The sequence below is a fragment of the Gadus chalcogrammus genome, chromosome 10 (genome assembly GCF_026213295.1).
Source record: "Gadus chalcogrammus isolate NIFS_2021 chromosome 10, NIFS_Gcha_1.0, whole genome shotgun sequence".
Lineage (NCBI taxonomy): Eukaryota > Metazoa > Chordata > Actinopteri > Gadiformes > Gadidae > Gadus > Gadus chalcogrammus.
The window spans coordinates 1,504,048-1,516,932 of record NC_079421.1 but is presented as its reverse complement, the minus strand read 5'-3'; the positions used below and the strand labels follow the sequence as shown (position 1 = coordinate 1,516,932).

General features: G+C 43.0%; 2 protein-coding genes across 2 annotated transcripts in view; one reads left to right on the top strand and one right to left on the bottom strand.

Annotated features, from left to right (window-relative positions):
• Positions 1 to 148: 148 nt before the first annotated feature.
• On the bottom strand, positions 149 to 10,789 carry slc49a3 (solute carrier family 49 member 3). Its single transcript, XM_056600752.1, has 10 exons — positions 9,789 to 10,789; positions 7,817 to 7,975; positions 6,915 to 7,131; positions 6,165 to 6,241; positions 5,688 to 5,825; positions 4,942 to 5,058; positions 3,615 to 3,767; positions 3,116 to 3,273; positions 2,908 to 3,020; positions 149 to 2,396 (listed from the first exon to the last, which is right to left on the bottom strand). Exons 1-10 carry the CDS (start codon positions 9,945 to 9,947, stop codon positions 2,164 to 2,166), a joined length of 1,524 nt encoding a protein of 507 aa, XP_056456727.1. The 5' UTR covers positions 9,948 to 10,789; the 3' UTR covers positions 149 to 2,163.
• The window catches only part of LOC130390672 (polycomb group RING finger protein 3), a 38,680-nt gene continuing 36,518 nt past the window's right edge, over positions 10,724 to 12,885 (top strand). Inside the window, exon 1 of the mRNA XM_056600754.1 lies at positions 10,724 to 10,928. The gene's annotated coding sequence lies outside the window, so the exon portion shown is untranslated. The remainder of the gene's footprint in view (positions 10,929 to 12,885) is intronic.

The window sequence follows — 12,885 nt, the reverse complement described above, 5'->3', positions numbered from 1 at the left end:
AGACACGACCGTGTTTACATGCAAAAACAAAGTATATACTGTTAACGCACTGACTCATTGCGTTTACAATATGACACTCAAAATCAAATTGTCAGTGTATTAGTTTAAGCTATGGAATAGTCTTATGTGGAATTACAAGGTATGATAAGACATGGAACTGTATAAAAAAGTAGCATTGATGAAATGTTATCTTTCACAATATTTAGATTTTTTTATTCATTAAGATAATAAAAATAACATGGTATGACATTTAAAAGTATGATGGGATACTATTATTTGCTTCCCTATAAGGGCATGACACTCAATCAACCTTTAAGAGTACAAAGTTATCCAAGTATTTGTCCTACTACAGCCATCATAGGAGTACAGTATCGAGATTAGAAAGAGTTTTCATTTAACAATTTACAGAGTAGTAGTACAATGCCACATTAAACAACTTTCAATGTGAGGTTGAAACAGTTTGGTCCTAATTGCAGTATAGTGATGACACAAGAGGGAAGAGTTTTAAATGGCCTGTAACTAATCACACCTGGTGGAGGAATATGCTCTTTGATGATATATATGACATGACATTGATGGTACATGATCCATGGTAATATTTACTTCCAAGTGTACTTTTTCTTGTAATTATATTATTTTATTTATTTAGTTAGGGACAATCCTCATAAATAAATTAGCCAGAGTTAGCTGCAAATGCTAATTTCCATCTGTTGGCCCAAGCCAGGTCTTAAAAAGCACCCTAAAATACCAAAACAGATAAAAGATCAAATAGTAATTTAAATTAAAAATATAAACACACCCTCAAACAGACGCAGACACCTCACACTACTCCCTCCACATATTTATTGCAACACACATTAAGGATACAGTATGAATACAGAAAGAAAATATATACATTTATATTCATGGATTTAAGCCTTTGGTCTATGGTTTTATACCAACATTTTGGGTTTGTTTTTAAAAGTTGTATGGTCGTTGCATTCCCTTATTTCATTGGGCTGACTCTTCCAATAATTGTTGGGTCTGATTGAGAAGGCTTTGTGTCCAATCTGGCTTCGTCTTTACTGTACTATGCAGTCCCCTCTGATGGTTGCTCTGGTTACTCTTGCCCTTATCCGTCTGTTTTATGAACTGGCACAGTGGTGGTGGAGCAAGCTCACCAAGTACCTTAAAGATGAGACAGGCACCCGAGAAATGATATATGATATAAACAAAGGCCCTCCTGTCTGGTAAACAGGCAGATTTCACCATTCAATCTTTTAATATTAAGTGGTTTGAGACGTGTGAATTCTGCTATTAGCATAAAAAAAATAGAAAATTTGAATTCTTGATCTGTTAAAAGTTTCATAGAAAATAAGAAAAACACTTGAAATAACATTTTCATAGGAAAGAAGCAAACAACACATCATACAGTAGTTGTGCATAGAGCCAGAAGATGACATAACAGTAGATTATTACAAACAAATCTTCCTCTGCCATTGACCTTCATGTCACATTGCCTCATCCCAGATGTACCAAACTGTTCTGTACATGGGAAAACAGTTACACGTTCTTTCACTATACTTTCATTATTCAGAGACAGTTCAGATTATGTACCATTTAAGACTTCTTGGATTTCTGTTGTACATCATCTCATGTTCTGACAGTAGTTGAAGACGGGTGCAGGGATAAAGTCGTAATCCGAGGTAAGGATGAATTGTGCAAAATGTGCCTCAGGTGAAGAAGGAGAAGTCCAGACAACGCACCACAGGAACTGCACCTGGCTGATAAAAACAAGCTTCTGGCCACATGACCTCATTTTAGCGAATTATCCTCCTTGATGCAATTTGGTTGGTTCGGAACCCTAAAACTGAAAAGATTTAAACCAATACTCATACCCTTTGCAGGAAGTCAGTCCCCGAAGGCCCATTTAAAAGAACCATGTACTATCAGTTGAACAACTTCAAGTAAAATCAGATACAGTGTATTCATTTGGCTTTGGCGTTTCAAAGTGGCATGAGAGAAATAAACCTTCTTGGTCTGTGTTCTTGGTCTATGTTCCGTGTATTTTCTCCAGTCCTAGAACCTTTGTCCCTGTGCTGCTCATGGCTCAGACAGTCCACGGCCGTAGTTCTCTGATTCTTAAAGTTTCACTATGGCTCTTGGTGACAACGTTGGCTGGTTCTAGCAGTCTTTCCCTGGATCTAGTTCTTCATTTTCTTTGGTCCCAATGCTGGGTTCTAGTGTTCCCTGACACACGGCCTGGCTCACGGTGTCGATGCAGTCCGCCTTAAAGCTGGGCAGGCCACTCTGGGCTGCCTTGGCCTCAGCCAGGATCCTGCGGTACGGGGAGTTGAAGATGATGATGAAGAGGCAGCTCAGCGCTGCAAACACACCTGCCATCACCAGAACAGACACTGCCAAGAGAGAAAGACAGTGGGGTGTTGTCATAGCCTGGCATTGCTAGACGACTTGCAAACTGCAACTAGAAAATGCCTTTCCTGCAGAAAATGCAGTCAGTGCTGTTGTGCAAAGTGAGAGGGAAAATATGTTTTAGTAAAGCCACATAGTTTAAGACGTAAAATGTGGAATGGCTTAAATGAAGTGAAAAGATTGGAACAGAGTTCAAACATCTAAATGGAGTAAATGAATGGTTGGAAACACATTAAATGTTAGTGATAAAGTTTGAACACATTTTTGTGTGTGCGTGCGTGCGCGTGCGTGCGTGTACGGAAGTAAAGAACCCAGAAAGAGCTTCTGGGTTTAAACGCCCAGAATCTTTGGGCTGGACCAGTAGACAGCGTCCTAATCCCCATCGATGCAAGTGAATCGGATAAAAGGGCCTGCTAAATGACTGAACAGTAAACTAGTGAATGGATAACAGGGCCTGCTGAATGACTGAACAGTAAACTAGTGAACAGTCCGTACCCCTCCAGCTGAGTGCGGGGTCTCCCCCAATAGAGCAGGTGGAGAAGGGGGAGTCCGCCAGAGGCCTGGTCAACGCCTGCAGTGCCACCATCAGGACGACTGACTGCACCTGTCTGCAAACAGAATGAGGAGAGTGAGCCGATCGCTATTACAATCTTTCTTTTAGCTGCTTTTTATACATGGTAGAGTGGCCGTTTGTACACGGTACCCTGATACGAAGATGAGGCCCGTGGACGTGGCCTCGCCGACCGGATAGGTGCACTCCACACACAGCTCCATGGCAACGGGGTAGATGGCGAAACCAAACAGACCGAAGAGGGAGCAGGCAGCCGCCACGGCCACTTCCTGCTGACGCATCTGAGAGACCTGAGAGACGGAAAGGTAGAGAAAGACAGGTAGGACGGAGAGAGACAGACGGGGAGAGAGAGACAGAGACAGACTTAAAGCGCTTTGCTCTCTCCAATGACCTGAGATTAACCACTACTAACTTAATAAACCTAAATGTAACTATCTTCGGTTGAATATACCTGAGCTTAACCATCTCCAACTTAATAAACTTCAACCTAACCGCCTCTAATCGACTACCTAAACCCTTCCAATCCATCCGCTGACCACTGGAATACGCCACAAAACGTTGTTTGCATCCCACTTGTGTGACACGTCAATGCCCAGCAGTTGACACGCAGGGACAACAGAGACCGACTCACCACAGCGAAGGCGATGCAGGCCAGCGCGCTGAGGGCCATGTTGACCTTGGTGACCTCCGTGAACATCTTGGTCTTGTCCACAAAAAGGCCCAGGACCCCCGCGCCGACCACACCGAACACGATGAAGAGAGAACCGCACAGCCCTGCGAAGAACTGCCACACACACACACCACCGAGCGTCTACAGGTCAGGCTTCAAAATAAGAGCGCGCCTCCCTGGAATTAAAACATCTCCATTCATGCCCCACACATTGTGTTTTTATAGTTCAGACTTGGAAATAAGAGTTAGCCTCTTTGGGACTTCATCGTTTTCACGTTGGCAATTGGCAATTGGCTTGATTTGCATATCTGAAACAGTGTGGAAGTATCGTTGACGCAGGGCTTTGGAATAATGAATGCTGCCATCAAAACTGGCAGATAAAAAGGAAATCTAGCCTACGATATATTTAGAAGTGCTAGAATTGGTCTGTAACCTTGCACATCTTATTATAATTATCATTACGTCAACATTTTATGAATACAAAAAGAGGTGCATTTTCTGTTTATTTCAAGGTGTCATGACAAACATCATCTGGTAATGACATCCTGGTTAATGTCAAGTTGTCATCATAAGACAACCCAAACTATGTAAACTTGTCATAACAAAAACCGATTAACTCCATATAGTCCAACGGTCACTTGTTACATGTGTGACGAGGTAGCAGCTTTTACCACTTTCGGCATCAAAGCAGTTTATGCGTGGGTGTTTCGTCAAGTTGTAGCCAATGCATTAAGTCCAAATGGTCTGGCCGTATGGGTTGAGGTTTGAAAGTGGTTCATCACAAATGGTGCATGTATAACAAGTTCCATGCATATTGAGCCTTCCTAGTGGCAACGGCAGACTGATGAAATGCTGGACTTCCAGGCCTTGTTATAGCGCCGCCTGTGTGTTATTCTGTCCCATCTTTTGATTCCCTTACAAATTGCCCGAGTTCTACAAGCCTGCCCATTTTTATAACCATAAAGAGCCAAAAAGTCAGGTTAGAAATAATAATAATATAATATTAACGATTACAATAGGGTTCCTACGTTTTTCGTAGGACCCCTAATAATAATAACGAAATAATAATAATATATAATAATTATAATAATTATAATAATAATAACGAAATAATAATAATATATAATAATAAATAATAATAATAACGAAATAATAATAATATATAATAATAAATAATAATAATAATAATAATAGTAATAATAACAAAGTCTTAATCCGTTCTCGCCTTTTAAAAGGTCTTTTCCACATTCCTGACGACACATCATAATGGGCTTTGAAGCGTTCTTACGTTGCTGTAGCCACGCACGCACAGGATCTGTTCCAGCAGGGAGGAGAAGCAGGTAAAGACGGCGATACCACAGCCGAAGCACACCAACAGTACTAGGTAGGGCCGGTTTCTCAATAGCTGGGAGGAAACAGAGCAGACAGAGATCAGAGAACCACAGCAACCTCAAGGACATGTAGGGTCAGTTCCCTGGTCGTAGGGTCAGTTAAAGAACTACAATAAAGACTTTAAGTAGACTTACTGCCATATTCCTGTCTGCCTTCTTTTCGCTTGCTTCCGTCAATCTTTTTGTCCATAGGTTGTCTATATAACCTATAATCGCCTGCCTGCCTGCCTGCCTATGTTTAGGTCTTTGTTTTTCATTTGTCCCTCCATTTCTCTTCTGCTGTACCTCTCTGTTTCTCTCTTTACAAGTTTGAGGCTCTGCCTGTCTCTATACCTCTCTCTATCCATCCGTCCGTCTCGATACAAGTCTGTCTCTCTATCCGTCTATCTCTCTACTTACCTGTTTGAGGTTCTGTATGAGAGGTCCTGAGTAGTGTTTACCAGTTGGAGGTCCTTTCTGGAGGGTTCTGAGGTGTGTTTACCAGTTGGAGGTCCTGTCTGACAGGTTCTGAGGTGTTTACCAGTTTGAGGCACTGTTTGAAGGGTTCTGAGGTGTGTTTACCAGTTTGAGGCGCTGTTTGAAGGGTTCTGAGGTGTGTTTACCAGTTTGAGGCCCTGGAGGAATGGTTTGGAGGCATGCTTACCAGTTTGAGGCCCTGGATGAAAGGCTCAGAGGTGGAAGACTCTGCGCTGGCAGAGGGCGGCGTCGGGGGTCCACTACTCCTTAAACCCACAGTTGCCAGGAAACAGACCAGGCATGCTGGGATAGCATACACCAGCATCTAGGGGAGAAATAATAATGACTGTACGATGGCGAACGATGGTCATCATTGCATAGTTAATCATCATGCCCTGTCACTATGTCCAATATTTTTTTAATCCTTGCTAGAGTAAATTCTTAAACATCAGGAGTGTATTGCTTTAGGGTTTGTTGGCGCTTAAGTAAGAGAGGACCAGTTGTCGGTTTATTAGTTAAAAGTTAAATGTCTCCAACTTTATTGTCATCAAGTATTGTTCTCCACACTCTTATACACTAGAATTTGTACATGAGTGTACAACATATTGGTACCGGGTGTATTGGTACATACCTTGGTACCAATACTGTCAACTGGGTAACTCACCAGAAGAGGGATTCTGTCGTTGGTAGTGACAATCAAAGGTGAGAGAATGTTAGCAAACAGCAGCCCGACAGGATTGGCTGAAAAGGGAACCAGGGGGACAAGATTGGCGGAAATGGTGACTTTGTCTCAAAATATCTCTCACGTTCGGTCCGATTTCACTTCCCTTTTTTTTGTGCCGTAATAAAGATCTAAGTATTTTAGTACAACAGAGAGGAAATAGAAGTCCTTGTTATGGAAATTTGAGCTGCTACATTCTGCTGACTTAAGGGATGATTATGGTTCCACGTCGACGCAACGCAAGGGGGTTTAGGGACCCCTTACGTCCTTGTGGACCCTCCTTGCGTCCACTGCAAGGCCCTGACGTGCGCCTCCCAAATATTGTAACATTGTTGTTACAGCATGGGCTGTGATTGGTCTGCCACCTCACACCTGACGCAGAACCGAAACAGGTTCACGACTGCGTCAAAGCGTTTGTGTGATCCTTGCGTTGCGTTGAACTGGAACCATAATCACTCCTATAATCAAATGCATGTGAACACATAGTTGATTCTGTTATATAGTGGCATGGTAGGCCAAACCAGATAGTACACTTTACTTGAGATTCCCTTTCCATTTAATACACTAAATACTGTTATTTAAAAGGGATGGAATTGTTTTTTGCTATTGTGGTATCGGTCGATATATTTAGGATTGGCTATTTATTGGCTATTACAACATTCTTAAGAAAGAATAAAAGACATAATAATTTACACATGGAGGCGATCATGTTGGCAGTGGCGCGTTGGTTCTCCGAGAACCAAAGGGCGGCCATCTTGGTGGGCGCGAAGATGACCAGGGGCTGGGCGACGGCGCAGAGCGTCTGTCCCGACATCACCAGGGGGTACGGGTCGCTCAGACCCAGGCTCTCAAAGGTGCCGAACAACCTCAACAGCGCCCCCAGCATGTTGAGCCATGAGCCAAGGATCAGCTGTACACACAGTGGTAACATCACAGGCGTTACAAGCACTCATACTATTGATTCATCGAGACGAAAACCAACAGGTTTGTAAAGACCAACACCATAGGTCTGTCGGGACTCACACACTGCTTGGGTCGGCTAAGCTCAGGAGGTAGAGCAGTTGCCTTGTAACTGAAAGGTTGCTAGTTCGATCCCCAGCTCTTCCTATCTGATGTGTCCCTGAGCATGACACTTAACCCTAACTGCTCCTGACGAGCTGGCTGTCGCCTTGCATGGTTGACTCTGCCGTCGGCGAGTCAATGTGTGTATTAACCGATGTAAGTCGCTTTGGATAAAAGTGTCTGCTAAATGCCCTAATTGTAATTGTAATCACACAACAAGCTTGTAAGGATAACTCACACCAAGGTGGATCAAGCCTAAAACAACTGGTTTGTAAGGACTCACGCCACAGATTTAATATGACTCACACCACAGGTTGTTAAAGATTAACCTCCACAGGTGGAAGAAAGGGGAAAAGTGTAGCAGGTAGAGTGTTCAGTGTTCTCCCAGCCAAACCTGGGTTCCGGGTTTGATCCCCAATGTCCCATCCTTGAGCAAGGTGCCCTAACTACATGCTCTCTAAGGAGATGTTGGTGTTGAGGCCAGGTGGGCTCAGTCCAGCTACACATGCGTCGGAAATGCCCTTTGTTTTTACCGTGATGCGCAGGCCCAGGCTGTCTATCATCCAGGTGGTCCCGAAGCTGAGGGGGATGGCCACCACCATGTAGACCAGGGACAGCCAGTTGACCTGGTCCAGAGTGGCATGCAGGTACTGGGCGGACTGGTCGGCAACCGGGGCGAAGGTCAGCCATAGCTGGGAGAAAAGAGGAGAGTGTTTCAGTGAGTCAAACCGAGCGGTAAATGTTCTACTAATCAGTGTGTGAGTGTGGGTGTGTGTGTTGGTGCCTAAATGTTTCTCTCGGGATAAAGGCTTTAAAACTGTTGAATATTGCAACCGGCGTGCCACGCCGGTTGCAATATTCAACAGTTTTAAAGCCTTTATCCCGAGAGAAACATTTGAGAGTATTGTTGGAAAGGCTAGCGTGACCCGAACTGATGGCGACATACGAAGAATGTGTGTCACATGACTCTGGCTTGAAAACAGCATCCAGAGCTCCCCTACAATAGCTTCATACCCCAAAATAGATATATCCACACCACTTGAGATGCAGCGACATGGAACGGGGAGCAGCGTGTGAAAGAACAATGTGTGTGAAATAAAGAGTAGACGATGATATCATGAAGTAACCGTCTACAATGTAGCATGCCTTTGGAAGATACATTGATCTCAACACATCTTCAGAAGTAGGGTTTAGACATTCGAGTTGGCCTGGTTTAGGGATTCAATTCTACATTAAGATAATATTTAAAGAAGATTTTCTCATTTTGATCCCAAACTAACTAATAGAATAGTGGAGCTCTGAATAGATTCAAAATCAGGTTATGGGCGGTTGAACTGCACAATGTGTATGTTAAGTTTGGTTAAGGATAAATGAACCGATGGTGTCATAACTTTGAGCAAGATATTGTCAGCTTGATATATGACCAATACCTCCTCTCATAGACTCTGGTCAAAACCAATCAATCAATTGAATACAGCACCGGGCAACCAAACCACAATGGTAGTGATAGTGACACACACAGTGATTTTGCTGAAATTCGGGGGCCATATGAAAGAATTGATTGTGTACAGGAATAATTCTCCCTCGGCTTCGACGCCGAGACAGAATGCGACCACTGTCCGTACCCGGACGACGTTTTACCTCTGCTCCATCAGAAATAGACAAGCGAGGCTTTATTACTGTAAACCCTCAATCTTGTTAAACATTTACACTTCTTCGTGGTTTGTTCAAGTTTAACTTTTGTTCTGCATATGAAGCAGTCATATTTGATGTACTATAATTGCAATATAGGCTAAGACCCATCGAAGATTATTAAATGTTTTGACATATTGTGAAAGTCATGTCCAAGTTTTGGAGATGGATTTAAAGGACATCATATCATTGTATTCTACATAGTTGCATCACTTTGAATGTAAAATGCAACAAAATGTAGTAGTTTGATATACTTGGTTTAAACGCACTCGATGTTAACGCACACACCGCAGACTATTAACTTGTAATATATTTACAAAATAAGTACTACACCTTTAATTACACCTAAAGTGTTAACCAACGTGCCGTAGCCCTACAACGAGTTTACCTGTCAGAACAAGCGAGCAGAAACCTGTCAAGCGCAAGGATTCTTTGATAACCTTTTCTTTGAGCTTTGATAACCATGTAATACCTGCACTTTGTAGTTAAAAATAAAAACATGTCTAAACCCTTAAACAATTTACTAAATCTAAATCTTTCTTTATTGTAGTCTAGTACAGTAGCCTACATAGCCTATGCAAGTTGATCGTCCGTTCTAGGCCTATTCTATTGTATCGTATTGCATGGCATTGTATTGTATTGACTTGACTTTTCACATTAATTTTTCTAATACTCCCGGATTTAAAGTCGTGGATAAATAAAGAATTGTCATGTATTGTAGAATATAATATAGGCCTACATGCAGTTCTTGTCAAGCTTGGCAGATCCTTCGTTATTCTGATTCATTGCCATATCTTTCAAAGGCTTACTTACTGCAGCGTTGGAACTGTTGAGAAGACACAACACCAACAGAACGAACCATCGTCTCTTGTATACTTTAAATGTCGACCTTGTTATCAGCTCTCTTGTAGGCTTAATGCAACCAGAGACATTGTCGTTTGGGTCGTTCAGAAAATCTCCTTCATAGTCCATGATTCCGCTCCTTACATAGGAAAAAACAATAGCGAAGCAGTCGATCTTCAGGTAGCTAAAGACACAGTGGAAACTCGAAAGCGATCATTGCAAATGGGTTTTCTTTTTCACAGCACTGTTGGTTTTTGTTTTGGAGTCCGCCTCTGGACAACTTGTCGGGTGGGTATGGAAGAACTCGTTCGACCACAACATCCGAGGGGTAATTTTTCCCATCCAAGGGTCCGAAGGTACAGTGGGAGGTACGTCCATCCGCTGCTAACAAATCAGGGATCCAAACAGTACAGTGGGAGGTATCTCTCTCCATTACCAACCAATCCGGAACCCGCATAGTACGGTCGGCGGCGTCACTAAGACGTAGCCTGTACATTCGGACTCTTGGATGGTGTGTGAAGCTATGAAGCCGGTATGACGGCTTCCCAGATGGGAGAGGCATGGGTCTGTCCAGTAATATTAACCCCTTCCCCTTTAAGTTTTTTCAACTGTTGATCATTTTAGTCCTTAACAACTAACTCAGAACAAATTACTCGTGCGTTTCAAGCAAATCGATACTTTATTTTTCCTATAGGCCTATTATTTCCAATGATTTAGCTCGTCTGTATATACTAAATTGCCTTGGCCTAATGATATATCCCAGACACTGTGATATGCCACATTCTGGTCTGATTAGAACCTCTCTGGCTGTTTGGTTTAATCGTGGTTTTTAGAAACAATACATCCATCAAACTCATTTTTATCTCGCAGTGTGAACAGTCTCTCAGACGGATGAATGAATGAGACTCCATAAACACAGTCATGTTGGGCTGATGCACTCATTCACACACCTCCCCCTCCACCTCCAACGCGCATGCTCCGTACCGCTCCATGAGTGCTGTTTCGGCCTCTTTCGGGACTGGCCGTACATTTTCGCCTCTTTGTTTTACTGATAGTGGATTTAACTCGGATTCGACCCAATATCCAGCGGGCTGTACTGTACCCAAACAGGTTAGTTGCTTTAACTTACCACGGTATTTGTACGTGCCCGCTATATTTCTCTATTGGTGATTTATGGCCGTGTTAGGCATTGTTCCTCTTCATTTTGCGTGTGTTTTCCGCTGGCTGGTAGGAGCATGATATACGTGCTGGGTTATGTGCCCGAGTGGTGGGTGTATGGCGGCGCCGGGCCCTTCAGTTGTGCACCGGGATTCTTTTCGGAGGAAAAGTGCATTATAAGCGGCTTTGTTACTGGTCGTGATCCACGAGGCTCCACGGTACCAGAGAAACGGCTCCCATGGTCGTCTCGCCGCCTGTCTGTCATAAATAATGATTCTGTTCTTCTGGGGGCGACACAGCAGCTCCTTCCAGTCGTCTGGAAGGTTCTTGAGGGGGGGAGAGAAAAAACACGGTCCACCATTAGCATAACCCCATTCTTCTGGCGTGCAAAGTTCAGGGGCTTGCTTACTGCCAAGAGGGGGTCTTTGGTCTGCTCAAATCGGGAGGGGGAACACAAAGTTGGTGCATATTTTAGGGTGGATGTCGCCCTTCGGCAGACTGCAGCAAGCCGTGACACAGTAAGCAAGGGGAATGTAGGCTACATACCCAGCCAACAAGTATGTTCCTCTTTGATAAATGTGTTTGCGTTGGGAGACCGTAATTATGAGCGAGGTGCAGGACAACATTGCAACTGTATTTTAAACGATGGGCAATCAAATGTGGCACGAGTGTTGGAACAAGAGTGCGAAACATCCACTTCCATGTCTGCAGTCTGCCTGCACGCTTCTCAAGATGCATGCAACTTTTCTTTGTAAGCAGCACCTGGCTCCCGTCTGCAGACTTAAGATCACTTGATGGCAACTCGGATACTTTGTATTCGTGTTCTGTAAAATTTATTTCAAATCATAAACATTTTTACTCAAGTGGCATACACGGGCAGCATCCAGGTGAACCTAACAACAACAATGTCGGTGAATAAACGTATGCAATGTCTACTAGTCTGTATAAGTCCTCTTCCGAATATATTAATTTGTCTCGCATGGCTTTCTAACAACAGTCTGCCAAGCAGAGTTCCCTGTACTGTTTTAAATTAAGTGTGGAAAAAACTCCTTAGTTGGTCTCATCATCTGTGTGTTATGAGGTGCGTTATAAGGTGTAAAGGCTCTGTCAACATGAGGCTCAGGTTGTTCAATATAGGAGTGAAACTGTGGTTAATGATGTGAAAGGAACAACTTTCCCATCACCCCCCCCCCCCCCCCCCCCCCCCCCCTTATCTGTCTTTTCTTTTTTTTTCCTGTTTTCCACTTCACCAGCCTGGTAGGTTCATATTAAGGACAGAGTGGTCTGTAGCAACAGCTAGCTTGGTTTAGCTTAATTCAAGAAATCGTATGAATGCCACCAGGGAAATAATAACAAGTTAATGTTGTCGATATTTGTTTCTCTCTTCCAGCAAGTCGTTTGTTTCAAATTGGCTGGTAAGTTTAGCTGTTACAACACTTAAAACCAACCGCTTTGACTAAATGGAGATTAATATTGAAAGAGCGTGAATGATTCTGCAGAGAATCAGTTTGGCATCCAAGTCCAATTGGTGTTGTATATGTTTGTGACAAGCGTTTCCCTCCGGTTCACAAGCCCATTGTTTTCTCAGAAGTTTCAGAAGTTTTAATCAAGGCCATACCTTGGTTAATACCATAAGGCCATACCTTTTTTTTTTTTTTGTAAATGAGCTTTAAACTTTACATTTCTATTCTCAGGCCCCATTGTGGAAGCTGTTTATTCAATTCTATTCATTTCTTTCATACGAATACCTGGAAGACGTTTACAATTTGCTGCCGCCTGAACACCTCTTGTCAAAGTATTGACATTTAATAATGGATGGTTAAGGACATTATATATCGCTTCAACATACTGTAATGTTGGTGTAGGACTGCATTACACTACTGTAAGAAGTATTTCATTTCAGTCATGT

Bases quoted from the DNA above. Each gene is read 5' to 3' on its own strand.
- slc49a3 (XM_056600752.1), bottom strand. From the start codon at position 9,947: ATGGACTATGAAGGAGATTTTCTGAACGACCCAAACGACAATGTCTCT. The intron at 7,132-7,816 runs GTAAAAACAAAG...CTGTGTGTACAG, and splicing joins GCCTGGGCCTGCGCATCACG to CTGATCCTTGGCTCATGGCT. The intron at 3,768-4,941 runs GTAAGAACGCTT...TGTGTGTGGCAG, and splicing joins GCGTGCGTGGCTACAGCAAC to TTCTTCGCAGGGCTGTGCGG.